The sequence below is a fragment of the Cebus imitator genome, unplaced genomic scaffold, assembly GCF_001604975.1.
Source record: "Cebus imitator isolate Cc_AM_T3 unplaced genomic scaffold, Cebus_imitator-1.0 Scaffold150, whole genome shotgun sequence".
Classification (NCBI taxonomy): Eukaryota; Metazoa; Chordata; class Mammalia; order Primates; family Cebidae; genus Cebus; species Cebus imitator.
The window spans coordinates 2,377,294-2,398,285 of record NW_016107465.1 but is presented as its reverse complement, the minus strand read 5'-3'; the positions used below and the strand labels follow the sequence as shown (position 1 = coordinate 2,398,285).

Below are 20,992 nucleotides of genomic sequence, written 5' to 3'. Positions count from 1 at the left end.
CCTCCATTGCTGGTGGGAATACAAAATGGTATAGTCATTCTGGAAGACAGTGCAGCAGTGTTCTATAAAACTAAACGTACTCTTACCATATGGTCCAGCAATTGTATTCTTTGGTATTTACCCACATTAGTTGAAAACTTATATTCACACAAAAACCTGCAGGTTGACGTGTAGAGCAGCTTTATTCAGAATTGCCAAAACTTGGAAGCATTCAAGACATCCTTCAATAGGTGAATAAGAAAATAAAGTGTGACACAAAAAATAAAGTGTGATACAAACAGTCAATGGAATATTATTCTATGCTAAGAATAAATGAGCCATCAAGCCATGAAGATGTGGAGGAACCTTAACTGCATATTTTTGAGTGAAAGAAAATGCTAATCCTTTATAATTCCAACTATATGTCACTGCGGAGAAAGCAAAACTATGAAGACAATGAAAAGATCAGTGGTTGTCAAGGATTAGGGGTGAGGGAGGGATGAATAAGCAAAGCACGGAGGATTTTTATGGCAGTGAAAACACTCTATATGATAAGATAATGGTGGATACAGGTCAGTATCCCTTTGTCCAAACCTATAGAATGTATAACTCCATGAGTGAATCCTCATGTAAATTACAGACTTTGGGTGATGATGCATTAACGTAGAAATATCAGTTGTAACATGTACATTCTAGTGCCTAGTGCAGGAGTCTAGAGTGAAGGAGGCTGTGTATGTGTGTGTTGAAGGTCAGGGAGTATATGCGAACTTTCTGTACTTCTCAATTTTTCTGGGAACCTAAAAAAGTCTTTTTTCATTTTTTGAGATGGAGTTTTGCTCTTGTTGCCCAGGATGGAGTGCAATGGCACGATCTTGGCTCACCGCAACCTCCGCCTCCCGGGTTCAAGAGATTCTCCTGCCTCAGCCTCCTGAATAGCTAGGACTGCAGGCATGCACTATCACGCCTGGCTAATTTTTATATTTTTAGTAGAGACAGGGTTTCACCATGTTGGTCAGTCAGACTGGTCTTAAACTCCTGACACCAGGTGATCCTCCTGTTTCGGCCTCCCACAGTGGTGGGATTACAGGTGTGAGCCGCGGCACCCTGCCTTCATTTTATTTTTCTATAGTGAAACATATGTTCAAAGGAAGCACCAAATAGTAGTATTAACTTTCCAAATTAGGACAGTCTTTTTATCAAATACTTTTGTGATTGAGGAAGAAGGTAGAATGCAATAGCCATGCCTCACCAAAGAACCAAATCCAAACACATGAAGCAATGAGCAAGACAAACATTGCTGAGTACAGAATTCTCCCGAGCCTAACACAGAGGCTGATGAGCCTTATTCCCTAGTTTCATTTTCCATTTGCATTTCTTGTTTCATGGTCACTGCAGTTCCAGGTACATATCAGTAAAAAAAGCAAAATGGTAATACGCCACCTTGTGGATGAATGAGGAATGAAATTCTTGTAGTGATTTTGGTTTTGGTGGTGAGAATTTAATATTGTATCTGCATAGTTTTTCCCCTGGTAATACGAGCGATTTTTGCTCAGTGCAAATAAAATAAAATAACAACAAAAACAACAAAAAAATCAAAAAGCCACACAGGAAATACAGAAAGAACAGTAGGTACTCAAATACTTGTGGAGTATAGATTTTTAAAAATTAGTGATCATCACACCCTTGATTTGGAGTGGACCCTATTAAAGCATCCAACAAGATTGAAGGAAGGAATACCTTTTTCTATAATATTTAATATTTTAGGTAGGCTCTTGGTTTTCAGGCCTGACCTGACATTAGAATCTAATTTTCCAGATATACTTTTAATGTCTCTTGTGGGTAGAAGTTAACAAAATTTGGTTTACATTCCATGCAGGTATAAGAATTATTTATTAGAACTATTGACAACCTTCCATTTCCATATGTGAAGTGTATTTATTAAGCCATCAAGGCCAGGCACAGGGGCTCATGCCTCTAATCCCAGTACTTTGGGAGGCTGAGGCACGCCGATCGCAATGTCAGGTGTTTGAGAGCAGCCTGACCAACTCAGAGAAAACTCATCTCTACTAAAAATACAAAAATTAGCCGAGTATGGTGGCCCATGCCTGTAAATCCCAGCTACTCAGGAGGCTGAGGCAGGAGAATTGCTTGAACCTGGGAGGTGGAGGTTGCAGTGAGCTGAGATGGCACCACTGCACTCCAGCCTGGGTGACGCAGCAAGACACCATCTCAAAAAACAACAGTAACAACAACAGCAACAACAAATCAATTAGCCAAACAAACATTTGACTGTGGACAATTATGAGGTAGCTGTATAGAGCAGACAGACCTGGAGGTCACTTACTTCCTCTCCCAGAAAAGGTGATCTTAGGGCCATTGTCAAAGGGATGGAGAGCTTCTCAGCATTTTGTAGATTCTCTGTTTTCTTTTGGGTCTAGCAGGTAGCAGGTTCTCAGTCCGTTTTCTTTGTTGCAAAATAACAATGTTAGACCAGATGAGTAATTTACAATCTGTGTGCTTCAAAAAGTTATTCAAAGCACACTTCATTTAAAAATGTATTTTATGAAGTTAGTTTTCAAAATGTTTTTTAAAATATATGTTTTCTAAATTTAATAGGATAAAACAGTACAAACAGTAATATGAACCAAATTTGGATGTAATGGAGAGTGTTGAAGGAAATCCGGATGTGTTAACCAAAAAATATGCCTCTTTGACATAAAGATGTTTAAGCTAAGAGCAAGTGGGAAGAGGCAGTTACAGGAAAGCTCTCTGCCCTTCCTCTGTTTACCTAGAAGCAGGACACAGATTTACAAAGACAAAGGTGCCCTTCTTCCCTCTCTACCTGGAAGGACAAAAGTTAATCACTGAAGACAACTTTAGACCTCACCTGAGTGGAGATGCCACAGCAGGAATCTCCATTAACAAGCTTTGCTAAGTGAATTTTATATACCATTTATTTGCCTTCCCACAATTTGCCACCTCTAGAGACCCAAAGTTCTTTTCTTCTGTCTTGTCCTTTCTTTAGAAATTTAGCGTGTTTTTTGTTTGTTTATTTGAGACAGGGTCTTGCTCTGTCACCCAGGCTGGCGTGCAGTGGCACGATCATGGCTCACTGCAGCCTCGACTTCCTGGGCTAAAGGGGTCCTCTGGCCTCAGCCTCCCAAAGTACTGGGATTATAGGTGTGAGTCATCGTGTTGAGCCTTAATGTTCTTTATTGAAGTTTATATAAACTAGAGGTCTGAGTCACCTCTTTGAGAACTATTCATTCCCTGGGCATCTCCCAATGCATATAAAGTATACATGATCATAAACATGTGTTTGCTCTTGCTTTGTTAATCTGTTTGTTGTTACAGCGTTCTTTCTAAGAACTCATTAGCGTTGAGGAAATAAAAGTAGTTTTCTTCCTTTACACCTTAAACTTAGTTAATGAGTTCTTATTGAGTAAATTTGCACTATATGAAGTAAATTTTGTGAGTCTGAAACACAAATACATTTGTGGTTATAAAATAACACTTGTTTTTATGGCATGGTGGTATACACCTGTAGTTCCAGCTATGGAGGAGGCTGAGGGTGGCAGATGGCTTAATTCCAGGATTTCGAGGCTGTAGTGTAAGCTTGCCTGTGAGTAGCCACTGCACTCCAGCCTGGGCAACATAGTGAGATCCCATCTCTCAAATAAATACGTAAGTAATTAAATAAAACATTATTTATATTCTATATTGGGCTTTTATGTAGAATTTTACATGTCTGTTTTCCAAGGTAGAATTCTGAAGACATTTACACTCAACCAGCTTATTTGGACTGTAGTCTGGTTATAATGCATTTTTCTACTACAGACTAACAGGTAATCATCATTATAATAGCCAATACAGAAGGCTTACTACACATTACACACTGATTTAGTGGCTTCACATGCAATAGGTCTTAAATCTTTCAAATGCTTTATGGGGTGCTATGGTGATTATTTCTTTCTCACAGACAGGAAACTGGTGTAAGAGCCAGAGTCCCTCTTACCTACTACTAAGCTCTATCACCCCTCAGTAGAGCTTGGTCGTTCTGGTTTGCTTTTGCACATCCCTGTCTTGGAAATACGATCGCGACAACTCTCCCTAGCTAGACATGTTTATTTCCTCTTCTCTGTTTTGTCGATTCACACACATCCCAAGGCTCCAGCTCAAGTCCTACCTCTCTGGAAGGCGTTGTCAGGCATACCTGACTCACAGGGTTCCCTTGCTCTCTGGCCCACTGTAGCATTGTCTCATGGTACGAAGCCTGTTTAAACGAAGTCCCAAGAGTGAGTTAGAGGAACTGGAAAAGTTCCCTAGGGCTTCTGGGTAGAGAGTGTAGAGGCAGGAGCTGAGGGGTGTGATAGGGAGAATCTGTGAACAGTGGTTTAGCTTAGAGTCTTCCCCTAAAGACAAGGGGAAGCACAAAATGAGCATGGTGGTAAACACCTGTAATCCCAGCTACTTGGGAGGTTGAGGCAGAAGAATCGCTTGAACTCAGGAGGCGGAGGTTGCAGTGGGCCGAGATCAAATTAAAGTGATTTGATCGGATTGGCATTTTGAAAGATTACTGCAGCACAAAAATGTGGTTGAGATAGACTGGTGTCAAATCTAAGGCTGGGAGAACAGAGAGTTGGCTACACCTGTGCAGGTAGGCGGTAATGACTCGCATTCAGTGGGAGTAGGGGTAAAAATGGATTGAGAGAGACTTGGTAACTATTTAGATGTGGAAAGTGTGAACCTTGATGTGAGACTCTAAGTTGGCAATTTTTAGATTAATTTTTCAAAAACGAACAGACTATTTTTTAGAGCAGTTTTAGGTTGGCAACTGCTGTTGCTGTACAGTTCTAAGGGTTTTGATACATGCACAACGTCATGTATTCATCATGACAGCATCATACAGAATGGTTTCACTGCCCTAAACATCCCCTGTGCTTCACATTTATCCCTCCCTCCTGCCTCCAACTTCCCCAACCACTGATCTGCTTACTGTCTCTAGTTTTGCTTTATCCAGAATGTAATATAATTGGAATCATGGAGTATGTAGCCTTTTCAGACTGGCTTCTTTCACTTAGTAATATGCAGTTGAGTTTCCTCTATGTCTTCTTGTGGTTTGATAGCTCATTTCTTTTTAGCACAGAATAGTATGGCATTATATGGATATAAAGCAGCTGTTTTATCCATTCACCTGTTGTAGTTCATCTCAGTTGCTGCCATGTCTTGCCCATTCTGAATAAAGCTGCTATAAATATCCGTGTGACACAAAATAAAAATAAAATAAAATAGAAATAAAATATCCATTGGCCTGGCGCGGTGGCTCATGCCTCTAATCCCAGTTTTTGGGAGGCCGAGGCAGGCAGATCACGAGGTCAAGAGATTGAGACCATCCTGGCCAATATGGTGAAACCCTGTCTCTACTAAAAATACAAAAATTAGCTGGGCGTGGTGGCATGTGCCTGTAATCCCAGCTACTCAGGAGGCTGGGGCAGGAGAATTGCTTGAACCCGCGAGGTGGAGGTTGCAGTGAGCCGAGATCACACCACTGCACTCCAGCCTGGTGCCTGGCACCTGGCGACAAAGCAAGACTCAAAAAAAAAAAAAAAAATTCATTTATCCGTCCCACTTGCATTCAGTGGGAGTAGAGGTAAAAATGGATTGCAGTAAAAACAAATAGGTTTTTGTGTGGACATAAGAATTTTTTCTTCTATATCCTATACTGATTACACAGTAATTATACATATGACTTAACATGTAAATGGTAGTTTAAAAGATTGGAGCCTGACTGCCTCATCTTAAACATTCTACAAATCTCTCCTTTTTCATACGTTTATTTATTTATTTATTTATTTATTGAGATGGAGTATTACTCTGCTGCTCAGGCTAGAGTGTAATGGATCAATCTCGGCTCACTGCAACCTCCGCCTCCTGAGTTCAAGCGATTCTTCTGCCTCAACCTCCCAAGTAGCTGGGATTACAGGCGTTTACCACCATGCTCAGCTAATTTTTGTATTTTTCTTACAGAGACAGGGTTTCACCATGTTGGCCAGGCTGGTCTGGAACTCCTGGCCTCAGGTGATCTGCCTTGCCTCGGCCTACCAAAGTGCTGGGATTACAGGCAAGAATCACTGTGCCTGGCCTATTTATTTTTTAGTGACAGTGTCTCGTTTTGTCATCGGTCTGGAGTGCAGTGGTTTAATCACAGCTCACTGCTGCCTCGAATTCTGGGGCTCAGGTGATCCTCATGCCCCAGTTTCCCAAGTAACCGGGGCTATAGGCACGAGCCACCAACACTTGGCTGAGAGTCTTGCTCTGTCACCCAGGCTGGAGTGCAGTGGTGTGATCTCTAGCTCACTGCAACTTCTGCCTCCCAGGTTCAAGTGACTCTCATGCCTCAGCCTCCTGAGTATTTGGGACCACAGGCAAGTGCCGCCACTCCTGGCTAATTTTTGTATTTTTTATAGAGATGCGGTTTCACCATGTTTCCCAGGCTGGTCTCCATCTCCTGAGCTCAAATGATCCACCAGCTTCGGTCTCCCACAGTGTTGGGATTACAGGCATGAGCCACTGCGCCAGGCCCTGGCAGATTTTTAAATTTTTCTTTCTTACTTTCTCCCCTTCTTTTCTTTTCATTTTTTTTATTCTTCTTCTCTCCCTCTCTAATTTTAATTTTTAAATTTTTTGTAGAGACAGAAGTCTCTCTATTTGACCTAGGCTGGTCTTGAACTCTTTGACTCAAGGGGTCCTCTTGTCTCAGTCTCCCAAAGTGCTGGGATTACAGGTGTAAGCCACTATGCCCTGTCCATTTTTATAAGTTTAGGTTAATGCTTTCCTCCAAAGCTGATGAGAGGATTACATGAGACAGTGTGCAAAGTACTTAGCATTCTATTAATTCTTAAAACTACCTCTCCTCATTTATCTACTATGACTCATTTAATTATTTTATCTGATTTAATTCTCATACCTTCTTGGAACCTAGGGCTTAGTGGAGTAAGACCCAGGGATGATTTATCAAGTTCTCACCTCCAGGCTTTTCTTATTTGATGTATCACTGATGAAGTTAAAAATATGCCATTCTGGCATATTGACTATTTTGCATTAAAAGCACTTGAAAAACAGTAGATACAAGAAAATCATTCCGACCTCTTTTCTGTTTCTTAAAAGCAGATGAAATTACCATGTGAGCGACATCCTCCCTATATAAGAAGGAATGCAGCATAATCTTATCAAGGATGGGAGTCAAGAGTGAGAGAATACTGTGAAGACCTTATTAAAATAACTCTTAAGCCTCTCCAGATAATTTAATTGCTTTTCATAACTTGTTATTACTACTCTTACTACCGGTATTACTATTGCCGTTATTGTCACTATTCTTTCTTTAATTCTGTATAGATAAGTAACTGACCATAACTGCTTCTTTAGGTCCTTCTCTCCCTTCCCTTCTCTTTCCTTTCACTATCCCTTCCCCTTCCCTTCCCCTTCCCTCCTTTCCTTCCTCTTCTCTATTTCTTTTAAGGGGTGGTGTCTCACTGTGTCGCCCAGGCTGGAGTACAGTGGCGGGATCACAGCTCACTGCAGCCTCCACCTCCTGGGCCCAATCAATCCTCTGGGGTCGGCCTCTCAAACTACTGGGCAAGAGCCACCGCGCCTGGCCTAGAACATAAATTTAATATCAGGTAAACATTATCAGAGTTACAGACATGGAAGGTAGAAAGAAGACCACACCGTCTGGACAGAATTTTATACAAATGTATAGAGCAAAAAAGAAAAGAAGAATTAAGCTTATTTCTTTGGATTCCATTGATTAAAAAATTTTAAAATAAATAAAAAACGTCTTTGTTCTTGAGAGGTAGGAGGATGCACCTTCGTGTAACCTTGCACCCTGCATATCCTGTGAGTGATCCCTGAGCTACCTCCCAGGGTGCGTGCGTGTTTGCAGCTCCGAGGGGCGGAGGGCCTCTGTGTGCACTGCAGTAGAGGGACAGCCTGTCACCGGGCTTGTGAAGTAGTCCAGGAGGCAGCGTGGAGGGGACCGTCACCGCCCATCTCGGCCACCTTCCACTAGCCGCTGGGGTTAACAGCGTCACAGACACGGAATGCTCCCCTGGAGCTTACATTCGAATATGTTAATAACTCCAGAACCTGGTCAGTGGTCCGGGAGGAGGACGACCGCTTCCGGTAGGGCGGCCAGGAAAAGCCTCTGAGAAGAGGCGATCTTTGAGCTGGATTTTGGAGCTTTAATGTTTAAAGAGAGAACGGAACGAGCGCTGCCTGACGTTCAACACAGCGGTTGCCAAGGAGCTAAGAGCGTCCCACTTTGGCGTCCGTATTGTTATGAACAGGAGGAAGGGGAAGAAAACCCAGAATTGAGAATGGTGCTTTCGCGGCTCTCAGTAGAAAATGAGGTTCCCACGTTAGTTTCTATCGCCTGGGGCTGAAGCGAAGCCCGAGATCCAGACCTTTGGGCCCCGGGGCCGCGGCGGGAGCAGGGCGTGGCCCCAGCGAGGCGAGGCTACGGTGGGGGGCGGGGCTACGGAAGCCGAACGGGCGCGGGAGTTCGGCTGTGGAAGCGAGCGCAAGCCGGCGGCGCGGAGGCGGGCTTTGGGCGTCGGGCCGCCCCCTCCCCACACTCCGCCCACATTGGCATTTACTTCAGTCGTTGATCTTGCTACCTCGCAGAGACGCCCCTCCGGAGTTACTGAGCGGCTTTTGCTGGGTCGGCGGCGTCAGGGATCCGCCGGGGCGTGTCGTTGGCGTCGCCCGGCCTCTGGTGCGCCCCGCGGCAGGCAGAGGTCACACTCCTGCCCCCTGGCTGGTCTGGGGTCCAGGCACCGCGTCGACGGCGGCTCCACAGGACGCGCGGACCGGGCCGCAGCCCCTGCCCCGAGCGGACTGCATTATGAGGCATCTGCCTTACTTCTGCCGCGGCCAAGTGGTGCATGGCTTCGGCCGCGGCTCCAAGCAGCTGGGCATCCCCACGGGTGAGAGCCGGGCGGCAAGAGGGCTTCGGGCCGGGTCACGTGGGTAGCGAGGAAGGCGGCAGCCGCGGACTCGGGGCCGGGTGGTGTGGCCTCTGGGCCGCGGCAGACGGGACACCCTTCTTCCTCCCCGAGCTCCTCCTCTGCGACTAAGGACCGTTGTTCAGGTTGAGGGAGCTGGTCCCTGTCCCTGGATTTGAGCTCGGCGGAACCGGGGTTGAAGGGTGGTGAGGGCGGGAAGCCGGAGATGAATCGCCGGATCCCCGGTTCACGCCTCCCTGGCCAGCCAAGGCACAGTTGGCCAAGCATGGCGCTTGTCTTGCTCATTAGAGACGCACCGTGGGCCAGATCGGGTGAACTCGCAAGCTGGCTCTAAGGTGGTTTTGTTTTTAATTTGTAATTAAATAGTGTCCAAATGATGACACAGTTGAATGAGATTCAGCTAACCTCCTCAGTCTGTCTACATTAATTTCAGTAATTGAGACCCGACTGGAATTCGTCCTGAGAAATACACGCCAGGGGTGCGTTTTGACTTAAGTCAGCCTTGAGCTTGGGGCCTAGGCTGGTGTGTTTCAGTAATAAGAAACTGGTGGCTCACGCCTGTAATCCCGTCACTTTGGGAGGCCAAGGAGGGTGGATCACCTGAGGTCAGGAGTTTGAGATTAGTCTGGCCACCATGGTAAAACCGTGTCTCTACTAAAAATACAAAAATTAGCCTGGCATGGTGGTGCGTGCCTGTAATCCCAGCTACTCAGGAAGCTGAAGCAGAAGAATCGCGTGAACCGCGAAATGGAGACTGCAGTGAGGCGAGATCATGCCACTACTCTCCGGCCTGGGTGACCGTCTCAAAAAAAAAAACATAAAAATAAATAAATAAATAAATAATAAAAATTTCAATTGTTGCAATTCATAAGATGAAAAACATAGCACATATGAGCTATTCATTGAAAAAAGAATTTAAACCACAAGTGATAAAAAAAAAAAAAAAAAAAAAAAAAAGAAAAACTTTTCAAGTACCTGTTTAGGAAAGAACAAATTTGAAAAAAAAAAAAATCCATCTATTCTGGTAGTTGTTTTTTTCCTCCTACTCCAAGAGTGTGGCTTTTTTTTGGACAGCTTTATACACTTACCTGGTACTTTGTTTATAACCTAATCATGTGGATAGGAGAGGGAAATCTGAGCCGGAAAATGGAAGGATGGGATAGATAATTATAGACAGTTGTAGGAGTCTTGTGAATGTACATTATTAGCTTTGCTTGATTTTTACCAATGTTTGGTTTTTGTTATTATTATTTTGAGACAGAGTCTGGTTCTGTTACCCAGGCTGGAGTGCAATGGTGGGATGTGATCATAACTTACTGCAGCCTCCATCTGCTGGGCTCAAGTGACCCTCCTGCCTCAGCCTCTCTGGTAGCTAAGACTGTAGGTGCAGGCCACTCTGCCCAGCTAATTTTTTAATTTTTTAGTAGAGACAGGATCTCACTACATTACCCGGGCTGGTCTCAAACCCCTGAGCTTAACATGAGCCTCCTGCCTTGGCCTCCCAAAGTGCTAGAATTACAGGCATGAGCCACTGCACCCGGCTACAGATATTTAATACAAAATTTATAATACTTAAAATATTTAATTCTGTTTTTAGCTAATTTTCCTGAGCAAGTGGTAGATAATCTTCCAGCTGATATATCCACTGGCATTTATTATGGTTGGGCCAGTGTTGGAAGTGGAGATGTCCATAAGATGGTGGTGAGCATAGGCTGGAACCCATACTACAAGAATACGAAGAAATCCATGGTAAGCATTATATTTGTCTCTGTAACTGAAAATGGTATGATGACTTAGAGTAACATATTATAGCATTAGATGAAGAAATAGCTCATCAGTGGTAATCACAATGTGGCTCAAAAACTGGAATTTTGGGCAATCTCTGCCTTTTAATTGGAAAGTTTAATTCATTTGCATTTAAAGTAATTACTGATAAGGAGGGACTTCTGTTTTGCTATTTGCTTTTTATATGCCTTACAACTTTTATGTCCCTCACTTCTTCCATTACTGCCCTTTGTAGTAGTTTTTATTTTTATTTTTTTTGTAGCAACGTATTTTAATTTCCTTTCTCATTACTTTCTATGTATTTCTGTAGATACTGTCTTTGTGGTTACCATGGGGTTTATATTTAACATCCTGAAATTCTAGAAGTTTAATTCAAGTTTATACCAACTTAATTTCAATAGCATACAGAGCTCACAAATTGCATCCTTTTTTTTTTCTTTTTTAAAAGATAAGGTCTCACTATGTTGCCCAGACTGGAGTGCAGTGGCTATTCACTCATAGCTTCAAACTCATAGGCTCAAATAATCCTCCTCCTTCAGCCTCCAGAGAGCTGGGACTATGGGTGCATGCCACTGTCTGCGTCCAGCTCAGATTATATCCTTATATATTGTGGTACCCAATAACAAAGATTAATAATTTTTTTATGCATTTGTTTTTAAAATTATGTAGAAAATAGAGTTAAAAACCAAAATTATAATACTGACTTTGATAATTGCTGTCTATGAAAGACTCACTTACCAAAGATAAAAATGATTTAAAAGCATATTTCATAAAATTCAGCTTGCCACAATTAGTGCACTTCATTTATCATTTACTTCATACATCAATTAGTTGGTCACCCTCTTAAGATAAAACAGGTTACTACCTGGATGGTGCTTATTGATATAGTCCCTCATTGGTGCTTGTCGCTTTCCTTTTTAAACCACCTGAGGGTATGGTATACTTTTCTGCCCTACTCTTTTTACAGGACCCACACAACTTCAGTGTTTTATCTGTTAGATTTGGCTGAACCTTTTGTCAGCTGAAATGTGTGGCAAAAGCAAAATACAGTTAATCTAAATTTTGTTCTTCGTGGAGTTAATAGAAGTGAAGTGTGTCACTATTGGAAAGCTATGGAGTTAAATGCTGGTATAAGCAATAGTAACGACTCAGAGCTGCTTAACATTTTGCTTAGTATTTCAGTTATTTTTGAGTATTAATGATTTGAAAATTATTGTTTGGAGACAAGGAAAACAATGGAAAGATCACAAAATACTTTTCTGTTGAATGAGGAAGGAAAAGAAAGGGAGGGGACAATGTCCTATGACTAATTTTTCTTTAGCTTCTCAGATATCAAAAATGTTATAATAGAGCCAGTTAACAAATGCCTTTTGAGAGTTAGGAAAAATTGAATTTGAAATCTAGGCATATCTTACCAGTGGAAAATTGAACTTCTGCTTGCCTTTGCCAGTAATGGACATCTCTGAACTGCCTGTGCAAGTCCTTTGCCCTTAAAAAAAATGTGTTGTCTTACTGACCTTAAATAAGTTCTTCATGACACAACTAGATTCACTTTCTTTGTTGGAACTGTGTACTGTATTACAAACTTCTTTCATCATGTTGCTTTTTTTTTTTTTCTTAAAGTCAATGGTGTATTGAACGGAGGTTTTTTTTTTTCTTCAGGTAGGGCCTTGCTCTGTCACCCAGGCTGCAGTACAATGATGCAATCTCAGCTCACTGCAGCCTCAAATTCCTGGGCTGAAGTGATCCTCCCATCACAGCCTCCTGAATAGCTAGGACCACAGGCATGTGCCACCATGCCTGGCTATTTTTAATTTTTTTTTATAGTGATGAGGTTTCAGCATGTTACCCAAACTGGTCTCAAACTTTTGGGCTCAAGCAATCCTCCTTCCTCAGCCTCCCAAGGTGCCAGGATTACAGGCATGAGCACTGCACCCAGCCTAGATGTTCTTAATTTTTAATATAATCCAATTCAAGATTTTTCTTTAATAGCTAGTGCTTTATATAATCTGTTTAAGAAATCTTTGCCTACTCCAAAGTCATGAGGTACTTCTTTGTGGTTTTTTTCTAAAAGCTTAATTAACTGACATATCTTCAAATTGATTTTTTTTAGTATGGTATCTGGTAGAGATTAAAATTAATACTTTTTTCCTTATGGATGTAGTATTGACCTGCTTATGCATTGAAAATACCATCCTTTCGCAACAGTGCTGCAGTATTACTTGGGACATAAATCAAGTGACCTTACATGTTTGTGAATCCAAAAATACACTCATACATACTTGGTCTGCTTGTCTTATCATAGGTCTTGATATCTAGTTGTATAAGCCCTCTAGTTTTGTTCTTAAGATTTTCTTGGATAATTTTGGCTTTTCCATATACATTTTGGAAACACTTGTCAGGTTCTCCTATTTTTAAAAACTCACTAGGATTTTTGTTGGGGCAGCATTGACTTTGTAGATTAGTTTGGGAAGTTTGCCATTTCTCTCAGTAGTGTCTTGTAATTGTCAGTGTCATGGTTTTGTATATCTTTTTTTTTTTTTGAGACGGAGTCTCACTCTGTTGCCCATGCTAGAGTGCTGGAGTGCAATGGCGTGATCTTTGCTCACTGCAACCTCCACCTCCCAGGTTTGAGCAATTCTTCTGCCTCAGCCTCCTGAGTAGCTGGGACTGTAGGCATGCACCACCATGCCCTGATAATTTTTGTGTTTTTAGTAGAGATGGGGTTTTACCATGTTGGCCAGGCTGATCTTGAACTCTTGACCTCAAATGCACTGTCCTCCTTGGCCTCCCAAAAGTGCTGGGATTACAGGCGTGAGCATCTGCGCCTGGCTGGTCTTAAATATCTTAGTTTCTTTTTTATTATTCAAATGTTTACTGAAAAGAAAGAATACACGTCAAATGTATTGGTTCATAGCCCCAAAGCCATGGGGCACTTTATGTATCTTCTAACTCAAACTGCCCCCTGCCCATTACAGACGAGAAAACTAAGCCCCACAAAAGCTAGTTATACAGTTAACCAAGTATGGGAACCCAGACTTTTGACTCTAAATCAGTGCTCTTAACCATAATACTGCCCAGATGATTTAGCTGAACTAGATTTTAAGGCACTTTCTACCTCATGCAGCATTTTACTTTAACATGCCCTATGCCCTTTTGCCACTTTGCTCCCTGATCAAGAAGGTGCATGGCTCCCCTGCCCCATCAGTTCTCAGCTCTGCCAAACTCTGAAGTTTCCATGCTTGTTATGTGTCAGAGATGTACAGACCTGACTGACCTTAACAACTAATTTTTTAGTATTAACATCTTTTAATACTTTTCTCATTCCCTCTTTGGTGTCCTGTTTTCTCACCTTGATAAGATGCTTACTTCCTTGGAAACATGTCAGGTTTTTTTTTTTTTTTTTTTTTTTTAAGCAACAGCAAATCATGCCAGACGCTGCCACCTCACTCAGGTTTATAAGACAGGGGCACAAATAGGAGCACTGGGAAAATTTAGGGGAAAACTGCACCTAGATTTTAACCTAGATCATTAAAAATTTAAGGAGTGTTGATTGTTTCTTTTAAATTAACCCACCATAAACATGAAGGTATATTTCAGATTTCAGGTACACTGTAATCTGATAGCACTGTTTTTAACATTTCTTGACTATAGGAAACACATATCATGCATACCTTCAAAGAGGACTTCTATGGGGAAATCCTCAATGTGGCCATTGTTGGCTACCTCAGACCAGAAAAGAACTTTGATTCTTTAGGTAAGTTCTTATTTTAATCTTCTTAATTATCACTACTGCTCCTGCAGGTACCTCTACCACTACTACCAGTAATAAATAATGGCAGGACTGATCACATTTGAGCATTTAACATATGCCAGGCACCATTTTAAGTGCTTTACATGAATTTATCTTCTTTTACCTGTGAGGGATTATTTTGCCTGTTTCTCAGTTGAGGAAATGGCACAGAGAGATTAACATTCTGAAAGTCATAAAGTAAGGTGGCCTAGCTTCCAACTTAACAGGCTGGCTGCTTCTCTCCAGCAGTAAGAAGTTAATGAAATCTATCAAAATGTCTGGTGTTTGAGATATAGTAAATCAGAGAACATTTGAAACAAATGTTATCAGGTATCTGTTAGTGTAGTGTGATACTTTTAACTCTGTTGTAAAGTTTCTTTTACAAGTATAAATACCAACCTAAAAGAATAGTGAATGCTTGTTTCCTCCATTTGATATTTGCAGTTTCCTCCATTTGATATTTTTGCCTATGCCTTTCTTTTTAATTATAAGATTAGGGACATATCTTTTTTTTTTTTGAGACGGAATTTTGCTCTTTCTAGCCCAGGCTAGAGTGCAGTGGTGCAATCTCGGCTCACTGCAACCTCCGCCTCCCAGGTTCAAGGGATTCTGCTGTCTAGCCTCCTGAGTAGCTGGGATTACAGGTGCCTGCCACCACGCCCAGCTAATTTTTCTATTTTTAGTAGAGATGAAGTTTCACCATGTTGGTCAGGCTGGTCTCAAACTCCTGACCGCAGGTGATCTGCCCAAAGTGCTGGGATTACAGATGTGAGACACAACGCCTGGCCTAGGGACATGTCTTTTGTGTACCATTGACTTAGGCCTGGAAGGAGTGATGGAACAAACATTTGCTGGGTATCTACCCTGTGCCAGAGATACTACCAGCCTGTGAGTTTTTAGGAGAGGCTAAACAGGACTAGTAAAAAGTATGTTAACAGTTTTTCATCATTTTTATCTGGTATATTCTTTCTGCAGTGTCACTTATTTCAGCAATTCATGGTGATATTGAGGAAGCTAAGAAACAACTAGATTTACCAGAACATTTGAAAATCAAAGAAGACAATTTCTTCCAGGTTTCCAAAAGCAAAACAATGAATGGCCACTGATGAAAAATTGTATTTATTCATTCACTGTTTTCTAGTGTTTCTGTGTGTATTACTGTCCATCCTCATCTTGGTTATGTTGTAAGAATCAAACACTTTTCTACAGTTGTGAATTAAACAGTACAATGTAGTTACCATATCATGCTTCAACTGTTAAATGAAGCCCATCATGTCATAGCACTAAAAGATTCATTTAAAAATCAAGATTTAAAAAATTCATATTGATTAAAATATACCACTAGAAAGGTATTACTTATGTGTAAGTACGGGTAAAAAGGCAAATCACTAGTTTGAGATGAAATATGAAATTTTCATGGTAAAATACCAGCACGTATGTACTTGTATAGTGTATACTTCTAAACAAAGAAGGCTTATAAAAGTAAATGCATTAAGGCCAAGTGCAGTGGCTTGCGCCTGTAATCCCAGCACTTTGGGAACTGAGGTGGGAGGATTGCTTGAGTTCAAGACCAGTCTGGGCAACATAGCGAGACCCCATCTCTGGTAAAAAAAAAAAAAAAAGGGAAATGCATTATATAGAAAATTGATAAGTTTATCATAAACCTACAGGGAAGAAACCCAGACTTTGCATTTTTGATATTTTGTGCATTAATACATTACAAACATGAAGATGTTTGTGAAATTTTGTTTTAGTCATTTTCTTTGAAGTCACATCATTGTACCATTTTCATTTTGTATAGAGCTACTTCAGTTCTAAGTCCTCTGGACTTCCCCTATCTGTTTTTTGTTGTTGTTGAAGACAGTAAAGTAAGTGTTTTCAAATCTGTATGTCTCCTTTTTGTTGGATAATGCTTCTTTTTAAGGGTAAATATTCTTGTTCTTCAACATTTTTCTTTGGTTCTTTTTTCCTTTTTTAGGAAAAGCAAAACAGAGTTCATCTTTAGGTTTACATGTACCAATTTCTTAAAGAAAACAAAATGTTTCCCTCACTAGCAAAACTAAGAGCCAATTAAACTATGAAATTGTTATAAAATTATTTATTTTTAATATTTAAGGCCTTGAAATTAATTTTGTTCCAAGGCAAATCTAAACTGGTGTAGCTGTATATGTGCAATATAATTTAATGCTAGTCTAAAAATTACTTGTAGCTTGAGGTAAAAGCATAAAGTTTTAGTTAAATAGTCTTCATACTGTGGATTTTTCCTCCAACTAACCAATATGTGGGAAATAAAGATTACAGATTCCTTTGGGCCCTCTCAAACAGTACATTGCATCATTGTTCACTGTAGCAACAGATTTGGTGGTGATACGGGGCTAGAGATAGAAACATAGAAGGTAATTTTAAAGTTAATTGATTATGAATCATTTTCCCCTAATCTGCATAAATGAATTAGAACTGATTTTAATAAAAATACTTTATTTTGTGTAAAAAGTATTCAGAAAAACATCTAAAGCTGTTGGAGAAGAGAGACTCATAAATACAGTTGGATTGTGTTTTACTTTTTATTTCTTTATAAATGTCAAAAAGACAGTTTTTAATGTTAGAAATCCTATACTTGAAAGAAACCTCGGTTATCAGTGGCTCTATGAAGCAAAGTTAACAAACATGGGAAATGTGAAAATGTTTGTGTTTTGTCTGAAGAGCTTGTTACTAAATACTCTCTTTAGGTGTGTGAAAGTTCGTTGTTAGGTTATTGTCCCTTTACATCTTATTAAATAGCCATTGCTTCTGAGAATCGGATCGTGTGGTGTTTGAGGGGTTAATTGTGTCTATATTTTTCAAAAACTTATAAGAAGTTGCAGTTAGTACCATTTTGATTAGTCGGAATGTTTTCAGGCCTTGAAATAAATTTTGACTAGGTGATATTTTTTCTTTCCCTGTGTCAGCTTGAATCTTTTATTCATTTCTAATTTATTGGCTGATTGCTACCCTCAGTGTGTTAAGTTGCCTGAAGAGCAAGTTATAGGTGGCAGCTGTAGTGAGAACCTGGCATGCAGCGGTAGTTCTACAACCAAGGGCATTGCCTTCAAGATCCCCTGTGTTTACGCCTGCAGCACCGTGACTGAGGTTTATTTGGAGAGCATTCACAGGGCATCACTACTAAAGTCCACTTCCTGAGAATAAGGGTTCCTGTTACATTTTGGAGTTATAAGAGCTACAAGAGTGTAGGTAGGTCTGGGTTCTCTTGCATAACTCCTGTTCCAAAACAGAGTTCTGTTGTAACCTTCTAGTCTTTTGCCACCAACCCCATAAGCAGCAACATTGAACTCATTTGCCTTTCTCTGTTGCATGCTGATACTCTTTCAACCCTCATCCCCAGAACTCTCATCTTCCTCAACTATGGAGGCTTACAAGTCTGCAGTTAGAGCTTATCATGAAACATGATTCTGATTGGGAGACGGAAGTGGAAGTCTTGTCTTCAGAGATGGAGCCAAGAAACAAACCTATTCTGCCAAAAGAGATGACATCATAAACAAAAGCAGAAACTAATTGTAGTATAAACTCTGCATGTAATTTGGCAGATCCAGGGTTATCAGATACAGAAATTGAAATGACTGTTTAATATATATATAATGTAATAAAAGAGTAACAAAAATGGTCAAATGGCAAGGTGTATAAAAATTTGGCAGCTGTGTGCTGTGGCATGTGCCTATAATCCTAGCCATTTGGGAGGCTGAAGCAGGAGGATTACTTGAGGCCAGAATTGCTGTGATGACCACTTGTGACTAGCCACTGCACTCCAGCCTGGGCAACATAGTAAGATCCTGTCTCTATTAAAATTTAAAAGTAAAGTAAAAATTGGGCAGATACTCAGGAATTGTCCAAAATAGAATTTACAGTTACAAAGAAAACTTGAAATTAAAAATTCAATGGACGGGTTAAATACATCTTATTGAGAATTAGTGAACTATAAGGCTTAAGTCTGTGACTGTGCTAGTGGCAGTTGGCTTTTAGGTCAGGTGATAACTGGAATTTGAACCCTAGCTTGTTTCAGGCAGCTCACTAAGCCTTTGGACATATCCTGTGCTTATTTTTCTTGTTCTGTGTATGTTTGAGAGTGACCTACTTGACTATTGTCAGAATTTCCACTTTGGTTCCCTGAACATTACAAGGGCCAAGTAGAAGCCAGGATAGTAAAACACAAAAATGCTACATCTCCAGGAAAATTGGAGAGGTCATCATCAAAAATCCTGAAAGATTAGCTGGGTGTGATGTTGTGGGCCTATGGTTCCAGCTACTTGGTAAACTGAGGTGGGAGAATAGCTTGAGCTCAGGAGTTCGAGACTGCAGTATGCTCTAATCATGCCTATGAATAGCTACTGCACTCCAGTTTGGGCAGCATAGGGAAACCCTGTCTCAAAGAACAAAATGCTGGAAGTTTGAGGATAGAGGCTCCTATTATATCTGTTTAGCCTATACAGAAGTTTGCTAAATCTTGGAGAATGACTATTATCAGCTAATCAGGTGATTATTTCAACTGCAGCTATTGTTTAGGATATGTAAAAGTATCAGCAAATTTCTAAGGACTGCTGTAAGGAACATATTGAACACAATGCAAAGGAGAAAAATTAGGAATAAAAATGTGTCATAATGTAAAGCTGTTTTGTAATGAACGATAATGAATGTGACACAAACATTTGCCAAATGCAGCTAACAAAAGATTTATAGTTTTAAATAATATTAGATAAAGAAGTTTGAAGATGAGTCATGATCTAAGCTTTCATCTCAAAAAGCTAGAAAACAACGATAAAAGAAACCAGATACCTCACAAAAATATGTATGTATATACATTTCAGGAACAGGCAAAAGCCATCTACAGCGGGGGTTGACAACCCCAGGCCATGGATCTGGACTGTGGCCATGGATTAGTACATTAGGAACTGGGCCACTTAGCAGGAGGTGCAATGTGGGCAAGTGAGCATTACCACCTGATATGGTTAGGCTTTGTGTCTCTACCCAAATCTCGTCTTGAATTATCCCCATAATCCCCACATGTCAAGGAAGAAACCAGGTGGAAGTGATTGAATCATGGGTGAAACCGCCAGCCTTGCGGAACTGTGAGTCAATTAAACCTTTTTCCTTCATAAAGTTCCCAGCCTTGGACAGTTCTTTATAGCAGTGTGAGAGAGGACTAATACATCACCTAAGCTCCGCCTCCTGTCAGATCAGCAGCAGCATTAGATTCCCAGGAGCATGAACCGTAACCTAAACTGTGCATGCAAGGGATCTAGATTGCGCATTCCTTATGATAATCTAATGAAGTGGAACAGTTTCATCCAGAAGCCATCTTTCCCACCCGTCCATGAAAAAACTTGCACGAAACCAGTCCCTGGTGCCAAAAAAGTTGGGGACCAGTGATTTATAGCAGGTTGATTACTGAGGACAGGGTTGACAGGAGGATCATAAGGTGTTGGGATCTTCTGTTTTACTGTCCTATTTCTAGATCGGGGCAATGGTTGCCTAATGGTTTCAAAGTGTGCTCACTTTGAAAATTTAAGTTTTATCCTTGTGTACAGACAAAAACAATGTTCTGTATAGGCCAGGTGCTGTGGCTCACACCTGTAATCCTAGCAGTTTGGGAGGCTGAGGTGGGTGGATCACCTGAAGTCAGGAGTTCAAGACTAGCTTGGCCAACGTGGTGAAACCCCATCTCTACTAAAAATACAAAAATTAGTCGAGTGTGGTGGCGGGTGTCTGTGATCCCTGATACTCAAGAGGCTGAGGCAGGGGAATTGAACCCGGCTGAGATGGCACCACTGCACTCTGACAGAGTGAGACTCAATTTCAAAAAAAAAAAAAAGAAAAGAAAAAACGTTCTGTGTAGCTCAGGAATGACTATCATTTACATGGTCATAGAATTACAGCATTGTATCTTTTTTATTTTATTTTTTTATTGCATTTTAGGTTTTGGGGTACATGTGAAAAACATGCAAGATTGTTGCATAAGTGCACATATGGCAGTGTGATTTGCTGCCTTCCTCCCCATCACCTATATCTGGCATTTCTCCCCATGCTATCTCTCCCCAACTCCCCACCCCCTGCTGTCCCTCCCCTATTTCCCCCTGACAGACCCCAGTGTGTGATACTCCCCTCCCTGTGTCCATGTGTTCTCATTGCTCAACACCCACCTATGAGTGAGAACATGCGATGTTTGATTTTCTGTTCTTGTGTCAGTTTGCTGACAATGATGGTTTCCAAGTTCATCCATGTCCCTACAAAGGACACAAACTCATCATTTTTTATGGCTGCATAGTATTCCATGGTGTATATGTGCCACATTTTCCCTGTCCAGTCTATCATCGATGGGCATTTGGGTTGGTTCCAGGTCTTTGCTATTGTAAACAGTGCT

The 20,992-nt window shown here is 41.0% G+C and overlaps 1 protein-coding gene across 2 annotated transcripts; it reads left to right on the top strand.

The window, feature by feature from the left end:
* The first annotated feature begins 8,529 nt into the window (after nt 1–8,529).
* Nucleotides 8,530–18,240, top strand: RFK (riboflavin kinase). 2 transcript variants are annotated; one of them, XM_017543253.2, is made up of 4 exons: nt 8,530–8,963; nt 10,600–10,751; nt 14,442–14,544; nt 15,556–17,513. In XM_017543253.2, the coding sequence occupies exons 1-4, from the start codon at nt 8,882–8,884 to the stop codon at nt 15,684–15,686; spliced, it is 468 nt and encodes a 155-aa protein (XP_017398742.1). In that variant the 5' UTR covers nt 8,530–8,881; the 3' UTR covers nt 15,687–17,513. The 2 variants fall into 2 exon arrangements, with proteins under 2 accessions (XP_017398742.1, XP_017398741.1); XM_017543252.1 differs by lacking the exon at nt 15,556–17,513 and adding an exon at nt 17,963–18,240 and having other exon boundaries at nt 8,534–8,963.
* Nucleotides 18,241–20,992: the final 2,752 nt, after the last annotated feature.

Coding starts and splice junctions, on each gene's coding strand:
- RFK (XM_017543253.2), top strand. CDS start 8,882: ATGAGGCATCTGCCTTACTTCTGCCGCGGCCAAGTGGTGCATGGCTTC. Junction 8,964..10,599: donor GCAGCTGGGCATCCCCACGG/GTGAGAGCCGGG, acceptor TTCTGTTTTTAG/CTAATTTTCCTGAGCAAGTG. Junction 14,545..15,555: donor AAAGAACTTTGATTCTTTAG/GTAAGTTCTTAT, acceptor TTCTTTCTGCAG/TGTCACTTATTTCAGCAATT.